The 25,617-nt window shown below is 55.9% G+C and overlaps 1 protein-coding gene across 1 annotated transcript; it reads right to left on the bottom strand.

Moving 5' to 3' along the window:
* Positions 1-12,664: 12,664 nt before the first annotated feature.
* On the bottom strand, positions 12,665-25,041 carry AQP1 (aquaporin 1 (Colton blood group)). Its single transcript, XM_019726199.3, has 4 exons — positions 24,572-25,041; positions 15,835-15,999; positions 15,471-15,551; positions 12,665-14,713 (listed from the first exon to the last, which is right to left on the bottom strand). The coding sequence occupies exons 1-4, from the start codon at positions 24,959-24,961 to the stop codon at positions 14,534-14,536; spliced, it is 816 nt and encodes a 271-aa protein (XP_019581758.1). The 5' UTR covers positions 24,962-25,041; the 3' UTR covers positions 12,665-14,533.
* Positions 25,042-25,617: the final 576 nt, after the last annotated feature.

A 25,617-nucleotide genomic window follows, 5' to 3' on the forward strand; every position in this document is an offset into this window, starting at 1 on the left:
GGCACCTCAGAATGGGTTCGTACAGACAGAAGCTTCTATCCTGCGCCCTCTGAGAAGGCACCCACCTCGCTGTGGCTCTGCAGGGCCATTGGCTGGCTGGTACCCTCAGTTACGCTCTCACGGACCCTGTGGCCTGGTTTGACATGGGGCCATAGTCAGAGTTCAATTTCTGTTCAGGACTGGAGCTCAGTCTGTAATCTATTTGGGGTATTGGGTGGACCAGTGTTGAGGCTCAGATAGGGGTCAAGGTCAGGGCTAAGCTTGGGGCTGGTTCAGGGCTCAGTCCTGGCCAGGGTCATACACAGGAAGAGGACCAAGGCTGAGAGTCCTTGGGGTATCACTAATAATGATGCTTAGATTTTTTGGGCTCCCAATGGTAAATCACTTTCTGCCTTCGGGCTTTTAGGTCAGTCTCACAGTGGCAAAGTGATTTTTCTGCTGAACAGAAATCATGGCCCCACAGGTGTACTTGCTAAATAGGGGGAGGGGCAGGGCAAGGTGGGGCAGGGTGAGGTGTGGAAGGGCAGGGGTGTGGGAGGAGGGCTGGCCTCCAGCCAGGCAACATGGGAACAATGTGACACTTTGTTTTCCTCCAAACGAAGAAAGTGCTTTGATTTGTGCATGGATAACTCATTTCTTATAAACTTTAAACTTCACCACAGACTTTGTCCTCCTTCTTCTGGAGCAAGCTTTCTCTAGCCAGGCCTGATGATAGGGGTTCCTGTGACAGACTCAGATCCAGCTGTCCCTGGCATGTGCTCAGCACGGATAATTGTCCTTATTTTGCAGGAGAAGAAACTGAGGTGCCCCAGTTCACAAGGGAAATTGTTCTGAGTTGGAACTGGGACTCAGGTCCCCAGGCTTCCAGCCCCAGGTGCTGTCTGTGGCCCAAGTTCCATGCTCTAATTCACTGTAAGATTCTGATTCAAAATGTCAATGGTTTATTTGGTATTGAAGAGGTTTTACACACAAACTTAAGGTGCTGGGAGCAGAGCCCCCCAGGACTGAGAGCGCATCGGGGAAAAGGTACCCACCGGGCCCCACAGAGGAGGGAGAGCAAGGCTGCATCCCCACACACACTGTCCCACCTGCGCCCACTCCCTGGACTTTCCAGATGAGGCAAAGCACCACCTCCTGGCAGAGGGAAGATCGACCACTTCACCCACTCTTCTCACAAGTGGGAAACTGAGACCCAAAGAGGGCAGGAGACCTGCCCAGGGTCACATGGCGAAACAGAAACAAAGCTAGTGTGCTACCTGACCAGTCACTCGTCCCAGAGCAACAGAAGGGACAGTGCCTATGAAAAGTGGCCCTGGGTCCAGGTGGGGACAGAGCCAGGGCTGGAAGCTGAGGAGGGGCGAGCAGAGCACTACAAGGGGGGACCAGAGAGACTTTGGGGCTGGGGCAACACAGTGGGGGGATTCATGTGACACAAAGCTCTGCCTGGCTGCAGTGTGGCCAGTGGTCAGCTGGGGGCAAGAGTGGCCAGTTCCCCACAGCACATGTACTCCTGCCACAGGCAACAACATGGATGAATCTCAGGAACTGAGAATGAGGGATCATCCCAGAAAACCACCTACTAAATGCTACCATTTGTATAAAGCCCAGAAGAGGGACACTAAACAATAGATTGGTTAGGTATATATACATGCATGATAAAAAATAAAAATAAAAAGCTTTGTTTTTTAAGCCAAAGGATGACAAACACAAAATTCAGGATAGTAGGCGCCTGCAAGGACCTTCGGGGAAGAGGGGAGGTACACATAGCTAGATGCAAATTGCCAGAAAGGTTCTAGTTCTGTGCATGGGTGATGGGCTCTTGGGTGTTTATTATATTATTAAGCTTCATAATTTACCTCTATAATGATTAATACCGATATAGAGCTTAGTATGTGTCAGGCCTTTTACTAAGCACATTACATCCACGAGCTCATGTACTTGTAGTCTTCACAACAGCTCTGTGAGAAGGGTCCCCATTTTTCAGATGAGAACACTGAGGCATCAGTGATTTGTTGGAGATCCCACAGCTGATATGAGACCCTGGATACTCACCCTGGCAGTTCTGATTTCAGGGCCCATAGTCTAAACCACACTGCCAAGGTACAGAAATTATTGTATAAGTATGTTATTTTTTAATGTGATGAAAAAAAAAACAAAAAACTGAAGGTGTACTGGGAAAGGTAGGAAAAGAAGCTGCTACTTTTTTGCAGGTGAGATATACTCGTAGATGGCCTGCACCTGCTCTCCCTTCCCCAGATAAATCCCTTCCCCAATTGCCACCCCTCTCTTCTCTGGGCACCTCACAGTATGATGCTGTGTTTCCTGCTAGGTGGCCTGGTGCAGTCAAAACAGCCAGGCTGAGTCTGGAGGAAGCAGCCGTGTCCCCTCTGGGGGGATTGCTGAGCCTGGGGCTGGGCAAGGGGGTGCAGGAGTCAGTTCTGATGTGCTTGTGGGTGGGGGGGTGCTGAGTGCAAGGAGGGGCTGGATGTCCTCAGAGGCCTTCTCTTGGCCTCTCCCTCTGGCTCACCCTCCCCACCCAAACCAGCTCAGCCCCTCCCAGCCCCCTTATTTCTAAACCATATGTCCCTGTGTCCCTGCCTGCCCCTACTGTTTGTCCAAAGCTGCTTCCCCTGATAACCTGAGGACCAGAGGTCCTGGAAAATGGGGAGGGGCCCAGGGCAGGGGGAGATCAGGGGTGCTCTGCTGTGCCCTTCCCCCACTCCGAGGACCTTCAGGAGCTCCCCATGGACATGTTAGGGCCCGGAGCACAGAACTTGCTCAAAAATCGTAGCTGTCCCCATTTAAAAATGGAATTTCTCTTGTTGCCCCCAGAAGCAATTCCAGACTGCTTGGCCAGCCCCTCAAAGTCAACTGAGGAAATTTAGAGAGGGGATCCCAGGCAGGGCAAGTGACTTGCCCTCCCCAACGCAGCAAGGAAGTTGGAAGTTCTCTGACTTCAACACACTGCCCTTGCACCCAACCTGCTGATATGGAGAGAACTTGGGCCCAGACCACGGCTATGACTCCCACGCTGCCATTTGTAGCTGTGCAACTCTGAATCGGTTGCCTAACCTCTCGGATTTATAGTTTCTTCATCTATAAAATGTAAGCACTGTTTTGTTCAATACCCAGTACCCAGAACAGTGCTTGACACACAGTAGGAGCTCAGTTACTATGTCTCAGATGGATGAACGAAGGAATCCCTAACTTCCAGCTCACGTATGAGAATCAAGCAAGCAGTATATACAGAGTTCCTGCACAGTGCCACACATGGCTGGGCCATTGCACATGGGTTCCCCTTGCCCCTTCACTGACCACTCTTAGGGGCCCTGCCTCCCTTCTGCCTCCAGCCTGAGACCCCAGATCTCCGAAGCTCAGATCCCTCCTGAGAGTCCAGGCACCAAGAGCCAGGGCCTGAGGAGCTGCCCCGAGCACCCGAGGCCTGCCTCCACCCCAGCAGTGTCCTCAGCTGCTGCTTTCCACTTCTCTGCCTACTTCGTGTTCCCTCCACGTGGTTCCTGGGGAAATAGCACCCCAGGCTGCGCCCTGGGGTCAAGACTGCAAGGCCTGGGTTCCCTAGACACCCCATTCCTCTCGCCTCCCTCTCTCTGTAACTGGTGAGGTGTAGGGCGGGCAGCTGCGAGGACTGCTCAGAGCAGGGGGCCTGGCAATCACGCCCTGGGTACTCACCGCGCAAGCCAGAGTGGGCTCCAGGCAGAGCAGAAGGAGTTCCAGTCCTTGCTCTGAGACTGAGCCCCCAGGGGACTCAGGGCAGGTCCCATCTCTCTATCCTCAGTTTCTCAGCTCTCTAGTGGGAGCTGGGGTGTGGGCGTGGGGGCTTCGTTCAACTCCCTATGCCCCCCAGCCCTTCTCTGGCGTCCCAGCATCCTCATACCCAGGCACGAAGGTCCCCACAGCTGTCGAAGTTCATCCAAGGGATCAGGCAGCTTCTATTCATCCTGGCCAGCTAATGAGCCCCACCTGTGCCTTTCCCAACTCACTCTTCAATCCTTAAAGCCCCAGAACCTGCCTTTGGGGGCCTACAGGGATAAGTTGCCAACACGAAAAAGGTGGGGCTTTGGAAGGGGTCCCTCTAAATGTGCTAAGCCCTGGGAAGGGGCCTCTCTGGCTTCCCCAAAGCTGGGCTGAGGCTACAGATGGTGTTTCCACTGAAGGAGCCCCAGGTGTGAGGGAGAAGGACCAAGCTGGGCAGTGCTGCCACAGGCCTCCTAACCTCGGGCAGGGCAGGCGGCTGGACTGGGCCTGGGCCCGTAGCCAGGGCAGAGCGGGCAGTGAATGCGGGCACCCAGGGCCTCGCCTCAGTGACAGCCAGCCATGCCCCAGTGCCAGCCTTCCTCAGTGCTGTGCTATGGGGAAACCAAGCTGCGAGAGGGGCCCCCAGGGTCCACAGTGCAGAAGAGGCACGGGCGGGCAGCCAGCGCAGTGGGCTCCTGCCCTGGCCCCGGCCCAGAGCTGGGCCCACCTGATCCCAGCCAGCGTGGGGGATGTCAGATCTCCCCAGGTGTCCTGGGGCTTCACAGGACACGCCCCAGGCCTGCATCCCTCTGTGTGTCCCCCACAGTACAGCTGAGCAAGCGAGAGCCCAGGCGGCATTAGAACAGAGCTGCAGAGATATGAATTGGAGTGTGAGTGACAAGACCCCAAGGACAGCACATGGGGTGGGGCTTCCAGGTACAAGGTTTTGAAAAGCTTTGGAGCAAAATCCTAGACCTGGGAGAGCCCTCCAGGACTCTCAGATTCACTGTATGGAAGGGGAAGCTGAGGTGCAGAGGCGAAGGGACTCACCAAGGTGCCACATTACATTGGCGGCAGAGGCTGGCCTAGAACTCCAGCCCCGACTCCCAGCCTAGCTACTGGCTCTGGGGGGAAGGGGGCCCTGGTGAGCCGAGCCTGTCCTCACCGCTGTGGCTGGTCTGTTTCTGGAGACCCCAGGTGAGGATCTGGCTCAGCTGGGCCTCACCCCCATCCTGTGCTACCTTTGCCCACGGCCCCAGGAGTTTGGCAGGGACGCTAGCCCCAGCTGGTTTGAGCGCAATGGAAGGCCAGTCAATGATTCATGGAGGCTCCTTTCCTGGAGGCCTTCTCTGGACGTACCAGGCACCTGCCTCTGGCTCCTGTACAAGTTCCCCAGGGTGGCAGGACAGAGCAGGGTGGGGTTAATCAGTGATGGGCCCAGAGGAAGAGTCACTACAGAGAGGAGGGTCCTCCCACCCCACCTCCAGTCCTCTCCCTCTCCCTCTCCCTTTCTCTCTTTTTGTGTCTCACAACCTTTGTAATCTGTCTGTCTTGAAAATTGGCTATTTCTATCTCTCACCTGATCTCTCCCCAGTTCTCTCCAGCTGTCTGTCTCATACACACACACACACACACACGCACACACACACAGACACATACACACACACACACTCTGCCTTTCCTTTTCCCACATCACCGGCACCCTCACTCTGCACTTCTCTCTCACCCTCTCCCACCTGCCTTCAGGAGAGGTTTTGATAAACCAAGCCACCCTGGGGTTTTAAATAGGGGAATCTGAAAGCTGAGGGGCCCCCAGGCCAACATTTATAGTATGTGTTCTGTAGAAAACCAGTCCTCTGAAAGAGCGATACAAGTGACTTCCAAAAGAGTTCTGTGGACACATAGGTTCATTGAACTCTGGCTCAGATAAATGAGTGTTTCATTGCAGGCTTTGTCAGAGCCTCTACTATGGTTTGTCTCCCAGAGGGTGATGTGCTTTCCAAACGTGCTTCATCACCTGTAGAAAGCAGTCAACAGCTCCAGGAGCTGGAGCTCTCACTCTGGACGGACCGCAGAGGGCAGGTGACTCACCTCAGCCCATTCACTGGTGGCCCATGCACTCAGGCGTCAGCCAGACATGTGGAGGCTAAACTCCATTACCAATCTAACTCTCTAGGATTTTCACTCTAGAAAATCTACTTGAGGGCAGCCTGGGGTGGCTTCACAGTTAGGGAGGAGAGAAGTGGACAGAGAGCTTGGAGCCCTTAGAATTTTCTGGAACTGAAGCCTTGGGCCCCATGGAAGCATTCCTGGGCTTGGTGTCTCTAGGCCCCACATTCCTGGAGGAAGATGCCTTTGCTCCTCCCCACCCAGGAGGTCACGGCCAGCCGCTGAAATTCTTGGAGTTCGTCTCGGATGGAAGGTGCCACTGGGCCGTCAGTCACGATCCAGGTGCATCCGTGACTTCTGGAACTTCACCAGGAGTTTAACAGAGTCCTTCTCACCTCAGGAACCCTCTTGCAGGGTGTGGAGCACTCCCCAAGTCTGTAGAGAAGCAGAGAGGAGGAGAGAGAGGGGAAAGTAAGACAGGAGACAAAGGGGTACAGAGGTGTCTGTGTGTCCGTGACTTTGCTGCTGAGACCCAGAAATGTGGGTGGATGCACAGGGTGCCAGACCAGGAAGTCACGAATGCTTATTTCAGCACGGCAGGTACACGCTTGGCAGGTGGCACATGCCAGGAGGCCTGTGGAAATGAAAGGGCCATGTGCCCCGTGGCTATGAGAGAGGCTGCCTCCAAAGCCAGCTTCGGTCAGTGATTTGATGGAAACAGAAAACTACCTCCCTTCATTCTCACTGCACCTTCTTGCACATGGAACTCACCTCCCAGGGCCTAACTTCACAAGGAATGTTAGCTGAGGAAGCAGGAGACATGCAAACAGAGGTTGCAGCATTCCTAGCCCATGTATAATTTAGTAGGCACTTCGCATTGGGAAAAAAAAAAAAAAAAAAAACCTCATCACTGACCCAAAAAACAACAACAAAATCAAAAACACCTCATGAGTAATGTAGCCAAGCAAGGAGACGTGGTCTGGCAAGGAGGAGAAGGGAGCCAGGCTTCCACCAGACCCCCTGGAAGGAACTCGTTTCTCCCCGCAGGCAGCTCAACGTCAGCTGCTCAGAACTCATCAGATGTCTGTCCGATCTGTGGGTCTGGACAAAGTGCCCTCGCATGGTTCAAAATCTCAAGCTCAATTCCAGGCATGTCTCCTTGGAGTTCAACAACCCAAGCGTTGTGAGTTGGTCATGTGGTCAGCGGACAGGCAGGAGACCCTGTCAGCTCAGACAGCGCTGATTCTTACTTGGTAGGCCTGATCTCACTCCCCCCGCCCCCCCCACACACACTTATCAAGGTGATATTCCAGATACATTATGACATGAGCACCCCCCTCAGTGGTCAACTTTAAACTTACCATGTTTCCCCGAAGATAAGACCTACCCTGAAAATAAGCCCCAGGTAAGATCGTCAGCCAGACGGACGCATTTAGTACGTTATGACGATGTTCCAGAAGAAGATGACATGACTGTATTTGAATAAATGTAGATTGTTGTACGTGAAAAAATAAGACATCCCCTGAAAATATGTCCTAATGGTGTCTTTTGGAGCAAAAAGTAATGTAAGACCTGGTGTTATTTTCGGGGAAATACAGTAAAAGACCAGGTCTTGTTTGCAGGGAAACACGGTAGATGATTACATTTTTATTGGTTTTATAGGTTGAGTTTGTTTGGGTTTTCTATCAGAGTTCTTTAAAGGCACATGTTATTTATATCCGTTCAAGTTGCCTTATGCAAAATACAAGCTAAGTTTAAAAAAATAAGAATAAATAAATAAAGCTCATGTTAAATCAGGTGCCAGGAATATCATGGCCACTTAAAAACATTCAAGGCTGCTGTGAGCAGTAGGCTAGAATCCTGGAGAACTGTCTCATCTTTATTAACTTCGGGCTGGCCTTTTTTGGATTGGACTCATTCACTGAATTCACTGTGAGTCAGTCTCTCTCTCTTTCTGTGTCTCTCCCTTTCATTATTTTCCTCTCAAAAGACAGTCCTTTCTCCCTCCCAATTATAGATCTATTGGCTTACTTAGGAGCTTGTAGAAAAATGTATGCCAGCTTCCTTTTAATGAACACAAGCTAGGCCAGGCTTGTCAAGCTGCTCTTCTACAGGCGCAGGCTGGCTTCAGGCAAACCGAGTCACCTGGCACTGACATCTCTTAGTAACGACATGACTGTGGGCAGATGACATTTCTCTAGCCTTTGACCATGTGGCAGGGATGGGTCATGGGCTAGGCTGCAAGAGCTGGCAGAGCCCTCGGTCTGTGTCCTTACAAAGCTGTGCCATGGCTCTCCCAGGAGTGAGAATCACTGGGGGGTGGGTCCTTAGGACAAATCGGAGGATGAGTGCAAATATTGTATTACAGGACTGAGTTCTGCACCAGCCACTCACACACATAGACACGCATGCACAGGCGCGCACACACACACACACACACATGCGTGCACATACACCACACACACACACACACACACTTTTCCTAACTTGGACCTTATGGATGGACACCTCTCATATATATATATGAATTGAATGCTTTGGTTCCCACCCCCAGGTGATACGCAAAATACATAATGGCCATGTGACGACAGGGCACCAATCCACCAGAACCGCCCCACAACTGTGGTATCACACAAGGTCCCAGAGGCCCCTGCTGAGGACAGGGTTAACCCTTCAAGTACTGGGCTATGGAGAGGCAGGGGAGACAAAAACTAGAGAAGGACCAGGGTAGCCAGGGAGGCCAGTGGAGGGCAGGGTACTTGAGGATCTCAGAACAGATGGAAGTATTTTAATATGTAGGAACCAGTGAGGCCGTACTGACCCATATGGCTGAAGGTCAGTTGTGCGCTCACCTCGTTCCCCACCAATACACTGGAAAGAACAGAAAAATAAGCAAAACCCTATATGCAGAGAGTGGAATTGTATTGGAATGAGGCAGTTACCTAAGCAGAACAAGCTCATTAAATTTCTGGGTACCCTTCACCAGTGGCACACCAGGATCCAAAGCATGGGTGGGAACTACCTAATGAGGGCTGGGGATGATGGCCCTGTATGCACTTGCCTTCCCTACCTCCAGAACTGCCCCACTGTCAGCACTGAGGACAGTAAACATGACCACCTATGGGTCCTTGGCCTCCAAGAATGGCCCTGCCCTGGCCCCTAGCTCACAGCAAATTCCATTCATCGTCTTCATTGTATTCTAAACCTAAAGAAAACAAGGTGTCATGCCCAGCAGCTCGTCCATAAAACATTAATCACTATCCCCCTCCTTGAGAAGCTCCTGACCAGTGAAGGTGTGACCTACAGGAGTGGTGGAAAAATCCTAATGGGTCAGCACGTGGCTGGGCCACGCCAAGGGCGGGGGCCCCCTGGCACTAGTCCCTCCAGTGCTTTTCCAGACCAGCTCCTGACTTTGGTTCCAAAGATACTGAGGACCAGCCTGGGAACCCCAAAAGGGAGAGAACCCTCCACGCATCTACCAATTCCCTAAAAGGCGCCATGGCCCTTGACGCCCAGTGACAAATGCCTGCTTTAAGCCACCCATATCCTTTCATTTTTGGCCCTCTTTGAGCCCACGGTGAGCTTTCTAGATAAATGAAGTTGCTGGGATCAGGACCCAATAAGCTTTCATGGCATCTCTGTCTGGCCAGCTGACTAACCCCGGTACAGAGTAGTTTCAAAGGTCCATTCCTCTCCCATGGACCACTCAGCACCTCTCCAGGGCTGGGAAGAGGAGCATGGAAGAGAAAGGGAAATATGGGTTCACAAGGATCCCGGATTCCTGGATGTTTAGAAACCCAAGACTGACTGACCTAATGCTTGAGGTCATATATATTTGTGGCCAAAAGGCAACGTCAGGTTGATTTGAACTTCATCCCAGGGCTCTCTGACTGAGGTTCCTTCTAAAGAGCTTTGGAAAGTCGTGTGATTTGGGCCAAGGTTCCTAGGAGGCCGCAGGACAGGTGGGGCAGTTGCAGAAGCACAATGTTTTGCTCTCGTGAGTTTAATGGAGAACACAAATATTCTAGGACTCAGTAACTGCTGGACTACTTCCTGCTTCCTTCTGGGCCAAGTACAGAGGGCACAGCCTTCCAGGCCAGCTGAACCACCTCCGTGTGCACATCTCAGGACCGTAAGGGAATTCAGTGGAGCAAGGGACATGTTGTGTGGTCCCAGCAGATGGGGTGATAGGTGCCCCCCACCCCCACCAAAATACCTCACATGTGTAGTCGCCTGAATGCTTAGCAGCTGGGGGATAAAGGTTGAGGCATGGACTCTTCCAGGAAATTTACTTTCCATTAAAGTTTGATGAACAAAATTGACAAGGGCTCTGGTTGCTCCAGAAGCCCCACTCTAGTTCTAGTAAATCCCCCAAACCTTTTCTTCTGTGCTGAACAGAACATGAGCAGAGCAGAGTCAGGGATGATCCTTGGGAGACAGGATACCTGAAGCACCAAACCTACAGGATGGTAGGTGACAGGGAGTCTAGGACCACCTGACTGCAAAGCTTTCTCCCCAAGACCTGAATGAATATCTGAAGCCCCTTCATAGTGCATTAGTGTTCCTCAGCGTGCAGCATTGCCCTTCCCTTTCCCATATACTCTCGTAGGAGAGGAAAACCTCTGGATGAACATTTAACAGACTTTTTCCTGCCAGACAGAGGGGCAAGTCAGGACTGGAGGGTACTGGAGAGGCTGTGGTAGGGCCAGTGCCAGGGGAGAAGCTGGGGTGGTGGTGTCAGTGGGTCTCAAGCAGACACCATATCCAGCTGGCCAGAATGAACAGCCCTTCAACCAGCTGTTCTCCTCCCTTCTTCCTCCTTCTTAACACCCTACAGGCAGAGGAAACCTGGCCACTTAGCGGGCCCAGAGATAAATTTAGTGGAGGTCATGACAAAATGGGTCATCAGCACGTAGTGGAAAGAGCCCCATCTTTGAAGCCAGGCAGAGCTTCCAATGAAGCCACCAACCTGCTGTGTGGCCTTAAACAAATTGTTTAATCTTCAGGGACCTCAGCATCCTCTATAAATGGGGGCAGTCCTCTCCACCTTCCAGCAATATCATAAAGATTAGAAAGACTGTATATGAAGTCCCAGGGAAGTTAAGTGCTCAAGGAATACCAATTCACCTACCTGTTCTTCAGGCTCTGTCTCTTGGCATTAGGATTCTTAAAGTTATAACCAAACAATCAATAAGAAAGGCTCTGGCCTAGAATGGGGTAGGGAAGGAAGAGCAGAGGTTGAGGTGGGGGTGGCCAGGGCCCATAGTGGGGACTGAGAGGGGTGGATGAGACAAGATAAGGGGACAAGCCAAGAAATGCTGTGAGAGATAGCTTCAGTGCATGCTCACAATCGGGGCTGGGTTGCAGTGAGCTAGCGCATATGCTGTTCCCATAGTCTGGATATCATGACCCCATTCATATCAGCCTGTCCTCAATCTGGAAGGTGCACGGGCCGACTGCATGGGCAGAGACTGCCCAGGTGCCACTTGCAGTGACCCAGTGCACACTGGAAGAAGAAAGCCTGTTTGAACAGCACTGACTCAGCCTTAACTGGGGTAACCTAGTCCCCTGGGCCTGCCTAGCCCCCTTGCCTCACCATCAGGCAAAGCCTTCCACCAGAGGGAGGCAGGAATTGTGTCTCTTACGACCAGTGTTGGGGTGCCAGGCCCTTCCCACTCACCCCTTCCCTGCTCAGCCTACGCCTGCCCGTGTGGTCTAGGGTGATTTCCAGAAGGTCGATGGTTCTCAGAGCCTCCCAGGCTCCAGGCCTGCATGGAAGGTGCAAGCCTGCCCATTGGTACAGAGTCTGTCCCCTGTTACAGGGCAGTCATTTTCCCAATGTCATTGTCCCTGCTTTGAGAAACTAACCCGAAATGTATGTGCATGAGGGGAGTACCAGAGACCTGGGTCCAAGTGTCAGCTTGACATAGACTTGTCCTGAGACTTTGGGGCATGTCTCTGAGTACCCATTTCCCCTCTGTGGAATGAGGACACCCACACCTGCTATGCCCCCCACACTGGGGGAGGCTTGAGTAGGGAGAGATTTTGTGAGTTCAAGAGGCCTGGACAGGGCCTTTGTCAGCCCACACTTGCCTTGGGGCTACACGGGGGCGGGTGGAAAGGCAGGAGCAGAGGCGTCCTTTCAGGGTTCCCCGTCACCCTCGAGGCAGAGGCCAGACCACTCTGACCGGTCTTCTCTGACAAAAGCCACAGACCTCTCCAGGGGAAAGTGCATGTCCTTCACTGAATGTGGCTGTGACCTCAGGAGCGGAGGAGCCCACAAAGCCTCAGGGACCAAGTCACCCTTCGCTTCTTAGCTTCTGTCATTCTTCACCAGCCAACTAAGCGTCACCTGCTCCTGGCACGAACCTCACTTGGCTCTGATGGGCGAGTGGCTCCCCCAGGGGACTGAGGTTCTGAGCAAAGTCTTAGGTCCCAGTACCCAGCACGGCTGTGGGTGGAATCAGAAACATGAGTGGAGGGCCAGGGAGAGGGACACCTGGGCCCTGCTCTGAAGAGAGCAGAGAGGATGATGGAGCGGTCACGCTTCAATCCTGCTTGCCTCCATTCCCTGAATCAAAAAAATGGCCCCTATTAGGGCAGGACCCTATGTCCCTCAGATGGCGTTCTGGGCTGGGGCTGTGTCCACCCCCTGAGACCAGGAGTCCTGGGGCAGGAGGCCAGGCAGTGGCTCCCCCTCAGCTTGGGTCTCTAGGAATAGGCCCCGATCTCCTCTCAGACTGAGAGATCCTCTATAGAAACACAGTGATGAAAGAAGAAAAACTACAGGGAGCCTGGATGACCTTACAAGTCATTTTCCTTTATTTTCTTATCATATAATAAAATTCCAATTCCAAAGAGACATACATGCAGAGCAGACAGAAGCAGGGTCCTGGTGTACAGTGGCAAGAGCTGGGCAGGAAGTGGGTCTGCCCTGCCTCCCCTTCAGCACAACCCTCCTGGCCCTTGGCCATTGCCCAGGCAGAAACCGAGAAGCTGGGGATGGGAGGGGCCAGTCTCCTGGTCCAGGGAGTAGCCAGAGACCATGGCCTTGGGTGCCAGGCCTGGTCAAATCATGATCTAGCTATGGGACCTTGGGCCTCAGTTTCCTCATCTGTTAAATGGGCTAGAAGCCCCTGTGCAGATGTTGTGATGGGTCGGGGATTGTTAAGGGCCTCTCGGTCCTCCTGCTGCTTCTGGAGATCTGGGCATTGTGCCTCAGTTTCTGTCACCATCGTGGCTACGGACACTTGGGGGGTCCTGCTTTGGACCCGGTGGAATTGAATGGACTATGTCAATAGCTGCCCCTGAAACAATCTCTGTGCTCGGAACTGTACCTGGGCTGTAGCCATGGATCCTTCAGCAGGTCAAGGCCGGCTCTCCCTCCAAGTGAGTCAGGAGGGAAGGCAATGGCCTGGTCACACAGGGAGCCTGTGCAGGTCACTCAGCTGCCCCACACGCCTCCAACCAGGAGCTCAGCAATAAGGGGGATCTGCTCCTCCTCCCCCCCAGCATCAGCTGGGGGCTTGGAAACCCCTGAGGGACCAGCAAGGGCATCTGCTTCTGTGGGCCGAGCGGCATCACGGTCATCTGTCCCTGGCCTGGGAGCTTCGGCTAACAAACTGCCCTTTAATAAACACATGCCTGTGTAACAGAGACCTGTGTCTACACTGGTAGGAGGAAGTGGAGAACCAAATAATGAGCAAGATGATGCAGTGACAGGTGGAAAAGACCAACTAAAACTCAATGAGGAAACATGGGCATTCCTCCTTCGCCCTCTAAACAGCCTTCGCTCGGCAACAGCAGACCTGTCTGGTGAAGACACTGCAGAGGCATCTGACCTGCTCCCCCAGGAATGGAAACCTCCAGTGGCTGGTCTGTGTGTCGCTCAAAGCTTTGGAACATGCGCGTGTGTGTACACGCATTCACACAGATGCCCACGGGCAGCCCCGCCATGTGGCAGAGGCAGTGCTGGTCCAGACAACATCTTCCAGAACCCATGGTGTGTCTATGCTTACAGAATCCTAGAGAGAGGCCTCAGACCTGTAGAGCTCTCCCTGTCCCTGCCACTTTACAGATGGGGTCACTGAGGCCCTAAGATAGGGACGACCCCAAGCTCATGCAGCACATCCAAGGGAGGGCCCTGGAAGCTAGCCAAACGGCAGGGACAAAGCCTGTTGCCACTTGCCCCTAACACTGCGCCTCCTGGGGTCTCTTCCCCTCAAAGTGCCCTTGGGGACAAAGTGCATGTGATAAGAAAGAGGGCCACGCCCAAAGGCACAAAGCAGTGATGGTGGAGCCACAGGCACCCGCGACAGGGGAGTTGGTGAGCAACTTTGGGATGAGGGGTACTTTCTGGCATACCTCCTGTCACACTCTGAGGGGACAACTTATCAGGGTGGGCCCCTCTCTTTCATCTCCTCTGTGACTTCAAGGGAGTGGGTGAGTGGTATATCTTGGTCTCCAGGACGGCCCGAGGCCACGAAACAGAGAAAGAGAAAGAAAGTGATAGAAAGAGCCCCACATCAGGCTTGGCCACGCAAGTCCCACGGATCTTTGGGAAGTGACTCTGGCCAGCGTGTCAGAGTGTCTACAATATGGACTCCACCCCTCCCTCCCTCTCCCACCCTTGCCCCCCACCCCACGTGGATGCCAGGGCCAGGCCCCTCTACTTGGGCTTCATCTCCACCCTGGAGTTGATCTCGTCCGCATCCAGGTCGTACTCCTCCACCTGGCCGCTGGTCCACACCTTCATGCGGTCCGTGAGGTCACTGCTGCGCGGGGCCAGGATGAAGTCATAGATGAGCACGGCCAGGGCTCCGCCAATGAATGGCCCCACCCAGAAAATCTAGGAACAGAGCAGGCGTGCTAAGAGGGCGTCTGGCAGGCTGACCGAAAGCCCCCTCAGGACACTTTCCCTGAGTTCCCTGCTCCCCCATCCCCCCATGCCTGGAAAGAGACAATGCTGCACTGCAAGCCTGATTCCAGCGCCCCCACAGCTGGCCCAAGCCAGGACTGTGGTAGTGGGCGTCTCCTTGCCTCTGGGCAGCCCAGCTCAGCATGCCTGGCCCCTTCCTGGGGTGGCCACTGCCCCACCCTAGCTTTGGAAGGCCATGGAGTCTAGTTTGGTAAAAGACTGGCCTGGAACAGAAACATCAACTGTAAGAACAGCTACATCCATGTCACACTCCGCCATGCTGTACTCAGCTTGTAGGTGGTGGGGCCGTTTACCGCCACCGCCCCCGCCCCCGCTACCTGGGAGGTAGGGAGATGCCACCACACCCCCACTTCACAGCTCAGCGAACAGGCCAGCAGCCTGCCCAAGGTCAAGCACAGCCGGAAAGGGGCAGAACCAGGATTCAGGCCTCAGTGCTGGGTTGACTCGGGGCAGGTCTGAGCTGGGAGGGGAGGCTCAGCCACGCTGCCAGAGGCATGCCCCCCACCCCGTCCCTTCACTTCAAGTCTCAGTGTCCTGATTCCCTCGGCCCCCGCTGCCTCCCAGAGTGTCAGCAATGGGAGAGGATGTCGCAAGATGAGGTAGGTAGGTCCTTCCACAGACACCAGAGCCTCCCGCCGACTCCACAGATGGCCCTGTACCCCCTTACCCAGTGGTCCCTGAAGTTGTGGCTGATGACCGCTGAGCCGAAGGAGCGGGCAGGGTTAATACCGCAGCCCGTGTAGTCAATCTGCGAGGGGGAAGGGCAGGCGGGCAGAGAGTGACCACACAGAGAGAAAACACAGAGGAGACAATCAGAAAGAGAGGGGCGCACGGACCCAGAAGATGGTCAAGAGGTCCCTGTGCCTCCTTTTCCTGGGCAGGGTCAGCTCCCCAGCCCCAAAGAGCTGATTCCCTCCTGGAATGACCCCAGTGGGTGGTTCCTTCCACTGCCCATGACAGGGCACCCGCCAGCCCCTGCCTGGCCCTGCCGTCTCCACCCCCATGCCCACCTGGGAAGGACCCCTACTCACCGCCAGCAGGTGTCCCAGGGCCACAGACAGGCCTATGGCCAGGGGGCCTGAGCCCCCAAGGTCACGGCGCCTCCGGTCGGTGGTGGCCAGCACACACAGCACCAGCTGCAGGGTGCCAATTATCTCGATGCCCAGGCCCTGGCCGGAGTTCACGCCGGGGGCCAGCTGTAGGGGAGACGGACAGTGAGGCTTGGTGAGCGGGCGGGTGGGGACTGGGTCCCAGGGCTCTCAGGCTCAGGCAGCCAGGGCCAGGCCCTCAGTGTTCTCAGAGCCCAGAGGAGGCCAGGCCCAGCTCAAGTACACACAGCTGGTCGTGACATCAGGCCTGTCTCCCTCCTGGACCTATTGAGGAAACACCAGCTGAGCTCTGGCACTCGCCTAGAGACCTGGGGTGAGGTGGGGCCACTGCATCCAGGGACACCTAGGCCATACCCTGGGGGGACCAAGGCCATACCAGGGGGGTGTGGCCCAGGCATGGGTGATGGTCACGGACAGCCGTAGGAGAAGAGAAGCAAATGGGTGTGAGGGTCCGGCTGGAGCCATGGCTTCATGCCTCAAAAGTCCAGAACATTCTACCCCATCCCTCACTGCATCAAAGACTCCCAAAGCTGGGGGTGGGTCCTGCTCAGCTGGCTGGCCCTGCTCCCTGTGTCCCTCTCTCCTTTGTGTTTGTCTCCCTGCTGCTCCCACCCTCTGACTCCTCCCCCACCTCTGTCTGTCTCTCACCTGGTCCAGTGTCTTTCATTTCTTCTTGGCCCTGCCCTCCTGTCTGCCCCCTCGCCCTCCCTCCCCAATCCCCACCCCCCGGCCCAGCCCCCTCCCTCTCTATGGCCATATAGGCCCTGCCACCACCGTCTGGCTGCCACTTGTTCCTGGGCCACTTTTAGTAACATGACTCATGGAAAAGGAAGGAAATGGGAGCTGCCGTGAGGTTACTGGAGCCCGCCCCCTGCACCGCACCAGGGAGCCCCCTCCCCAGGGAGCCCCTGCTCTCTCCCCATGTGGGGCTTCTCAGGGGCCAGGTGCACCCACACAGGGGAGCTGGGCCATGTCAGCAAAGGCCCATTCTCAAAGATGCCTGGATGTGGCCACATGGGCTGCCTTCTCCCAGGTAGGGCTGGTGTGTCCAAGTAAGCCTGAACTTGAAGTCTCATCCTGAACATAAGGGGTGTATCCAAGGCAGTAAGGTACTTTGCAGAATCTGAGGTGGGGAACACTGCTCCACCCCCCAGGGTTGTCTCAGCGCCATGCTGAGGCCATCTTACAAGAACAATTCTCTTCCCGCCTTTGTCCGTAGCCCTGGGTCACAGGGAAAGTGACTCACATCCCTGCCCTGTGTGGCAGGCCCAGGTCTGGGCCTTTCCTGGCCGACACCAGAGCTGCACCCTCGGCTCAGCCAGCCCTCTGGGCAATGCCCACTGTTCTCATCACCCCAACGTGGGGCCTGGAGGCAGGAGCCCTGTGCTCAGTTTCTGACTCTCCAACTTGCTGGCCCTTCCCCTCTCTGGTCCTCAGTTTCCCCATGTGTAAAATAGATCTAAATTTCCCTGCCCACTCTTCAGAGTGGCCAGGGGCTCAAAGGCAAAGGGGGCTGTCTCAGGGCATTTGGAAAGGGCTGGAGGGTCAGGAGGGATCAGAGAGTTGTGGCTTTGTTCTGGTTCTTTTCCGTCTTACCCCCAGGACTGGGGTACAGCAGAAGGGAAGGGGCCCTGCTACACAGGGGTGTGGAGATGGGCGTGAGGCCTGACTGGTGGTGGCATGGGCTCCAAGGAGGCAAGGCTGGTGAGGCCGAGCCGCGTGTACAGATGCCCATTACACTCACACCTGCCACTACCCTCTGTGTCTGAGCGCTCGGGAAGTTCGGGGCTCCTTCGCCCGCCTCCTCTGCTCTCCAGGGTGGGCCTAATGGCTAGCTGGCAGGCGTCTTGAAACCAGCCCTTCCACGCTGAGTAATGGAGCCAGCCATCGCTCTAAGTGGCTCCCGCTTCATACTGCCCCCCCAGCCCCACCCCACCCCTCACAGATGTGGCCTGAACGAGCTCATCTCCTCCCCCAGTTCTTAACGAGGTCTGAGCATCCCAGCCCCTGCTCTCCCCAGAGGCACCACTTTTCATGCAAAGTGAGCAGGACAGGAGAACCTGGGGACGTACACCATGCTCTGAGTCACAGGAATGGGACACCTGCTCAGGGATCTCCAGGATGTCCCTTCCTGACTGTCCAGAGTCCTTAGAACCTGACTGCCCAGAACCACATGGGTTGGTAACCTTCCTCTCCCAAACTCATTACCACCAGCACCACCAGCACCACCACTAGGAATCCTCTCCTAATTGCTTCACTGTCACACGCCCACACACAGATGTCACCCCTACATGGGCACTCATGTGTGCACGTGCCTCTGGGTTCTCATTTGTGTGCTTCTGTGTGTCTTTGCAGATCAGTGTCTGCAGTAGTACCTGTGTGTAACCGTACGTGTCCAGGCATGACTCCCTCCTTTTCTTTTTCCTAAGACATTAAGAGATTTATTAAACAATGATTAAATGACAAGTCTATCAAAAAGCTATAAAAATTTGGACCGGCCCTGTGGCTCAGGTGGTTGGAGCGCCGTGCTCCTAATGCCGAGGTCACCGGTTTGATTCCCACATGGGCCAGTGAGCTGCGCCCTCTACAGCTTAGATTGTGAACAACAGCTCTCCCTGGAGCTGGGCTGCCGTGAGCGGACAGAGGTCGGCATGGGCTGCAGTGGGTGGTGGCCAGCGTGAGTGGCCGGCAACCATCGTGACTGGCTGGCAACCAGCGTGAGTGGCTGGCAACCAGCGTGAGTGGCTGGCAGCCAGCGAGAGCTGCCTGAGCTGCTGTGAGCAGCGGACCAACGACTGGCGACAGACAGCTGGGGGGAGCGCAAGGCTCATAACACCAGCATGGGCCAGGGAGCTGTGTCCTAGAACTAGACTGAGAAACAACTGCTTGAACCGGAGTCGGGTGGGGAGGCGGAAGAAAGGGGGGGGAAAAAAGCTATAAAAATTCTCAACCTTCATGCACCAAAAAATATACCTAAAAAGAAATGATGCAAAAATCGACAGAATTTCAAGGAGACTCTGAATAACCCACACAGGATTAAAAGAGTTTAATAACCCTGTCTTAGAAACTGATGGAATAAAGCAATAAAAAAATATAAATAGCACAAACCAGGTGGATTTGAACCACATCTGAGCTTGATTTAAGGAAAATATGTAAAACCCTGCACCCCAAAGTTTAAGAATATGCACTCTTTTTCAGCCCATGTGGGACATTCAGACACACTGGTCATGTATTGACCAGATGCGTCTCAGCTAACTCTGAGAATCCCTACCACACAGGGTCTCATTTGTCAATGAGATGGGCTCTGTGTGTGGGGGGGTGGGGGGAGTGGGGAGGGCATGTCTGTGTGTGTCACCCTGTCACTGTGTGTCACACACTCACACACAGGTGCCAGTGCTGGCTGGGGAGTGGGCAGGAGAAGGGAAGGAGGCCCCTTGAGTGAGACAGAGCAGCGGGTCTCAAAGGGCCCTTTATTTGCTCCCAGAAGCCATTTCACCTTCCTGACAAGAAACAATACACAAAACAATGGCTTCCTCCTGCCCTCCCTCCTTTTCCTTATTCCAGGGCAGCCCCCACTCTCCCACCAGGGAAAGGAAGAGGCTCCATGGAGGAGCCCCTGCCCCACCCTCCTGGGGTCCCGAGTCCTGAATAGAACCACCCAGACTTGAGAATGTGCTCCATGGCCACGTGTGTGTGCCCCCATGTGCCCTGTACCAGTGTGTGTGAGTGTGCGTGCGCTTGAGCACACCCAGTGGGGGCAGGACTGGGCGGCAGGAGGCTGAGGGCCTGACCCTGCCCTGCCAACATCGGCTGTGCAGCCCCTGTAGTCGCCACACGTCTGCGGCCTCGGCTTCCTCAGCAGCAACACGGGAGCCTGGGCCCTGCTTCTCGCCCAGACAGTCTGCAGTGTTCCTGTTTCCCGACATGGGCCTCCTGCTCCAAGACCCACGGTCACCCTTCCGGCCAGGACCCACAAACCTGAGTGTAGGATTTCTGCCCCACAGCCCATCTGGACTGCTGGTCCCAGCGTGGCACGGAGCCTGTTACAGGACCTCCCACCCGCCCTGCTGTACCCTGCGCAGCCAGATGCCCTGAGCTGCCAGACACTCTCCTGGTGCATCCCTAATGACAGGAGCTTATTGGCTCGGAGGCAGCCGCTTCCCAGTCACAGAAAAAAAAAATTCCTTCCTTACTCTGAGCAGACAGTTGATCAGATGGTGGGATTTCAGGCACTGAAAGGAACGGCTCGTGGGAACGGGGCCTTTTCCAGCATTTTCTACCATCTTTTGGGTTGGGGTTTTCAGCCTCAGGGATGCTCACCCCACTGGACTGTGGCACCTTGATTGCCTGAAGACCCCCTCACTTATGCCCCGGGGCAGCACTGTGGGCAAGGAGCCCACCTGATCCCTGGGGAGAGGCCCTGACCCCAGGGACCCTGGTCATGACGACACATTCCGGTCCACCCCTGCAGCCCCAGCCACCAGGAAAACACCAGACCCATTGGCACTCCCAGAGGGCAGGGACCAAGACCCCCCAGGAGGCTCTGCCTGCAAGAACGGAGGGCTCCCTATGTGCCCAGGAAAGGTTTCCTAAGCCAGCCCCCAAGGGGTGGGCAGGGGACAGGTTTGAGCTGCTTGGCGAAAGCCCCGTTGGGTGAAGACTGAAGGAACGACTGCTGGGTGGGGCTCTAGAGAAAGTGGGGAGCACAGCACAGGCGGAGCTCAGACTACGCAGGATGCACGGCATTGGCCTGCAGTGAGCTCATGGCCCAAGGTGTAAGAGGGGGGCTGGGGCCCGCAGAGGCGAGTCCCCTGAGACTGAGACGCCCCTCTCACAGCATTGCCTCTCACATGAGGATTTCTCAAGGTGAGGCCTGGCTACGGCCAGGTGTCGGTGGGCAACACAGGGCCAGCGGGGCTGCTCTAAGGGTACTAATGGGGATAAACAGCCTCAGAACTTTCCATGGTGAGGGAAGTCTTCACCGCAAAGGTCCTGCTTCTCTCTGTGCCCTCCCCCTCATCTGGTTCTGGCTGGAAACAGTAATTATACCTCCCAACTGTGGCACCACCACCCAGCCCCAGCCCCCCTCCATGGGCAGGCCGGGCTGGGCAGGGCCGCTGGAAAATTCTGGCTTTCCTTTCCCCATCCAGCCCCTAACTCTAGAGGAGGCAAGAGTGGTCCTGAACCCTGGAAAAAGTGGTGGCACAGGGAGCTTCTCACTCTATGACTAGGGAAACTGAGGCCCAGGAAACTGCAGAAGGGGAAAGTTTAGGGCTGATACAACAGGGAAAGGCACCCCCCAGGCAGTCAGGCCCAGAATTAGTAGGGCTGAGAGAAGATCTGCAAAGAGAGGAGGTTTGCCATCTGCCTGAGCCCCCTAAAGGGCTGATATCACAGGTTCTGGGACTGCCAGGAATCCAGTCCCCTCCAGGATGCAATCAGATACTGGTCAGAATCCTGAGCCCTCACCACCCTCCAGAACCCCCAACCTCCCACCATGACCCCCAGTCTGGCCACAACCCACAACTCTCAGGGCATCACCTCCCACGGCCTCCTAGCCTGTGTCTGAAAAGCTCTTTCCTGGAGGAGGCTCCACATTCAGGCTCACATGGCACCTCCTCCGTGAAGCCTTCCCGGCCTTCCCCTCCCCTAAGGTCAGAAGTTCGCTGGCCACCCTGACAGCTCTTATCACACCTGCCTCCTGCGTCATATCACAGGCAGCTGTGCATAGGGCTTATCTCGCCTAGACTGTGGATTTCCCTGGGGCAGGAAACCAGGGGACTCAGTGTGCACTCAGCCTGCTGCACTCCTGGTCCTATGTACAGGGAGCCTGGGCGAAAGAGCCAGGAATGGTCAGGACTTCTGGGTTCACGAGTGAGTGTCTGCCACATCCCAGAGCCTAGCCACACCCTGCTATGTCCCCATGTCACAGATGGGAATGAGGGCTGTACAGGCAAGGTCACTTGAATGAGGTCACACAGGGCATCGGTGGCTGAGCTCAGGCAGGGGCAAGCTGGGGCATCAACCCCTGCCCCTGAGCTTCTCACCCTTGGCCAAAATTGGGCTTTGGCTTTTAGAACCAGCCGGGAATCCTGTAGGCTGGACAGAGGCCCGTGGTCTCTCCAGGGCGTATCCTGAGCCCTGACTCACTGAGGAGAAAGTTCTCCCCATCATGTCCCGGGGGGGACACCCCCTGACTCACCCCAACCACTTCCTGCCACTTCTTTCCCTATTTTCCTTGAAAATCTCCATGCCAACGACTTGTTCCACCCAGGCCTGGCTCAGGGTGGGGCCCGGGGCCCCAGGGGCTGTGGGAGCTTCCCCCAGGGCTTGGAAGAAAGAGTGTGCCGCCTCCTGGGTAGACTGGTCTCTGTCACTCTTGAGGCATTAAGCCCCCCCCCCCCCCCCAGGTCCCATCAGATCCCAGGTCGAGTGTCTGACAGGAGCCCTTGGTGGGCAGGGGACACTTTCCCTGTTTCTATGCCCCGGACTTGTGCTTCTGGATTCTAAACTCATGGACAGGGCAGCCTGGGCCACCTCGTCCCCCCTCTGCCCCCCGACAGTGCCCAGTGCACTTATGTGCAGCATGCCCTCTCTAGGTTCCTTTTAGCCAAACCCCCTGGAGAGGGTGATAAACTCAAGCCCACAAAGTGCGTTTGCTGCAAGTACGGGCGCGGCCCAAGAGCTATCAAGACACCTAGGCCCTGTCATGGAGACTCACGGTCCTCAGCTCCGAGGAAACTCGGCAAGTGAGCAGCACACAGGACTTGAGGCCGATGTGTCTGCCTCCCAGCCCAGGGTGGGCCGCCTCCTAGGCTGCCCCTTTCTCTCCACTGTCTGTAACCTGCCCAGCCCAGGTAATGGGATAACTGGAAAATGGAGGCAGAGCAGGGAAGAGACACCAGATCAGGATGGCACAGAGGTGCCAGTCTCCCAGCCATCTGCCTGGGATGCCCGTGTTGGAGGCAACGTCTGCCTGTCCCTGGAGAGGAGGGAAGACGAGCCCAGAAGTCCTGGGAGACACAGCTCCTCCCCTCTGAGGACCCTGTCATGCCCCACTGAGCCCCAATGTGACCCTACCCAGAAGGGTACTACCTGAGGTCACCTGGCTCTACCCCCGCTGGAGAAACGGAGGCTGGGAGGGGCTCCGTCCCTTACACCCACTGTGGCCATGTCTTCCCAAGTTAAGTCTAAACTCCAGGCAGCAGGGCTAATCTTCAATCTTGGGCTGAGCTGGGGTTGGCTCCTCTCCTAGGGCTGGGTGAGGTGTCACTGTGACACAAGAAGTGCTAATCCCCCTGAGGCAGGGCCATGCCAGCTGCCCTGTGCACCAAACCTGAACAAGCCTTCCCCGGCTGCAGTACCAGGATCTGAACTTTGGCTGGGAAACCAGAGGACAGCCGCTATAATCGCGTACGGCCGGCTCCTTTACTGTCCCACACCCACCTGCCCTGCCCAGGTCTATTCCTCCTCTCTGCTCCTTGACTTCTTTCCGTCCCTGGGAAGGCACCGCCTCAGGTGTTCAAGACATGCTTCAAGCCTTGCTCAGCCTCTCAGGCCAAATTTCCCCCTGCTGTGACCCAAGCCACATCGGAGTTTGCACTTGGCTCAGGAGCTGGAAAAGCCCAGGTCTGCGACAGCAGGGAACTGCAGCCAACGGCCAATTAGCTGTGCTAAGCGGCCCAGGAGGAATTCTTTTCAGCAGCTGCCACCCAGTCGCCAACATCTGCTTATCATTAGTGCCCCTAGCCCAGGCCCCATGCAAGCCAGGAGCCATAGGCACACGCACGGACACGCACCCCCACATGGGCTCACACAGCAGCACTAACGCTCCAGGCGCTTACGGAAACAGACCCCACGGGAGCACACAGGTTACACGAGCTCAAGACCCATGCGGCATCCACGTGTACTCACCTGTACACACACACACACACACACACACACACACACACACACACACACGTCACACTTCTCAGTGCCCAGCGACACAGAGTACAGCCCAGACACGAGGCGACATGTCCCCATCCTGGCCACACTGTGATCCAGGAAAACCACCTGCAAACAGCCCACAAATGTTTTCTACCCCCAGTCCGTGTCCCATTCCTGGGGCCAGAGAGTGGGAAGGGCTTTTTCCTGGAAGGCCGTGTGTTGGCGGACCTTTGTGAATGTCAGGGTTGCCAGGAGGCTGTTGGGGCCCCCACGGGTGTCCTCCCCACACACTTGTGGACAGCGCTGCAGACATGCCGGGTACCTGGTTTAGGGTGACTGGGGACAGAGGGTAGTTTCCCCAGGGTCCAGGCTGCAAGAGGAGGGAGCTGGTGTATAGGCAGGGCTGAGGGGGGGGCCAGAAACTACGGTGAGAGGTGAGGAACTGGGCCACCCTCCGGCTACCTCCAGAGCTTATTCCTCACAATAGGTGACCGCAGGGGACATTGGTAAGACTGTTGTTCTCTGGGTCTCAGCTTCCCACAGTGCCTGGCAAAAAACAGGCTCTGGGCTGTATGCAGAGCTGAGTTCCAGCTGCCTGCATGACCTCCCACAACCTCTGCTTCTCTCTGTTCCTCAGTGTCCCCATCTGCACAATGGGCGGAGGGTGAGACCCGTGCCGTCTCAGCAGTGTTCTGGAGACACCCCCTGCGGTGGAGGCCACCCTACTCACCTCATTGCGGCCAAGTGAGTTGTTGTCCAGGGAGGAGGTGATACCCGAGAGGATGGCGGTGGCGACGATGGCCCCCACGCACTGGGCGACGATGTACAGGAAAGCCCGGAGGATGCTGATCTGGCAGCTGAGCAGCAACCCCAGGGTGACGGCCGGGTTGAGGTGGGCGCCGCTGATGTGGCCCACGCTCTGGGCCAGCGTGGCGATGCTCAGCCCGAAGGCCAGGGACACCTTCACATTGTCCTGCGATGCACCTGAGGTCTGGTTGTTCTTCAGTGGGTAGTTGAAGCCCAGGGCGGAACCGATGCTGATGAAGACGAAGAGGGTCATGGCCAGGAACTCAGCCACCACCGCCCTCCAAAAGAGCTTCTTCTTGAACTCGCTGGCCATGCTGGCAGGGGGCTTGGCTGGAGACCGCTGCCTGGTGCTTGACTCCCTCCGAGCAAGAGTGAGCGCTGGGCCACAGCCCGGGCTGGGCCTATTTATAGGGCCCCTGGGGGAGGAGAGGAGGGGGAGTACAAAGGGAGGAAGGCCTCTCCTTGCTTCTGGCCCGCCCCACACCACACGGGCCTCCTCTCCGATGGATGCAGACACAGCTCTGCTGTCGGCCTGCCAACTTCTTTCCCTTCCTCCTCTGCCCCCCTCCCTCTCTCCCTCCGCCCTCAGCCCTGCCCAGCCCGAGGAGGCAGGCAGGAGGCAGCCACTGCTCTAATAGGCTTTGGGAAATTCCTCCAAGTTGGCTCCACTCAGGGGGCCCGAGAGATCCAGGTGTCCCCGCCCTGTGTGCAAAGCTCAGGGGCTGCCCGAGGGCAGAGCCCGGAGCTTCAGATGGGGTGGGGGGCGGGCTGGGCTCAGTAGGTGGACATTGCCCTCCCTGGAGGCGGATACCAGACACCGTGACCCTTCCAGCCTGGCGTCCCGACCATCCCACCCGAGGTTGATGCCAGTCTGGGATCCATAGGTCCAGGTGTCCGGAGGGGCAATCTGGGCCTCCTGCACCCCAGCCCAGCCCTGGCCACTGGATGCCACTTCAGAGATGTCCCAGA

Source organism: Rhinolophus sinicus, chromosome 4 (assembly GCF_057876585.1).
Source record: "Rhinolophus sinicus isolate RSI-liver-muscle chromosome 4, RSI-T2T, whole genome shotgun sequence".
Taxonomy (NCBI): domain Eukaryota; kingdom Metazoa; phylum Chordata; class Mammalia; order Chiroptera; family Rhinolophidae; genus Rhinolophus; species Rhinolophus sinicus.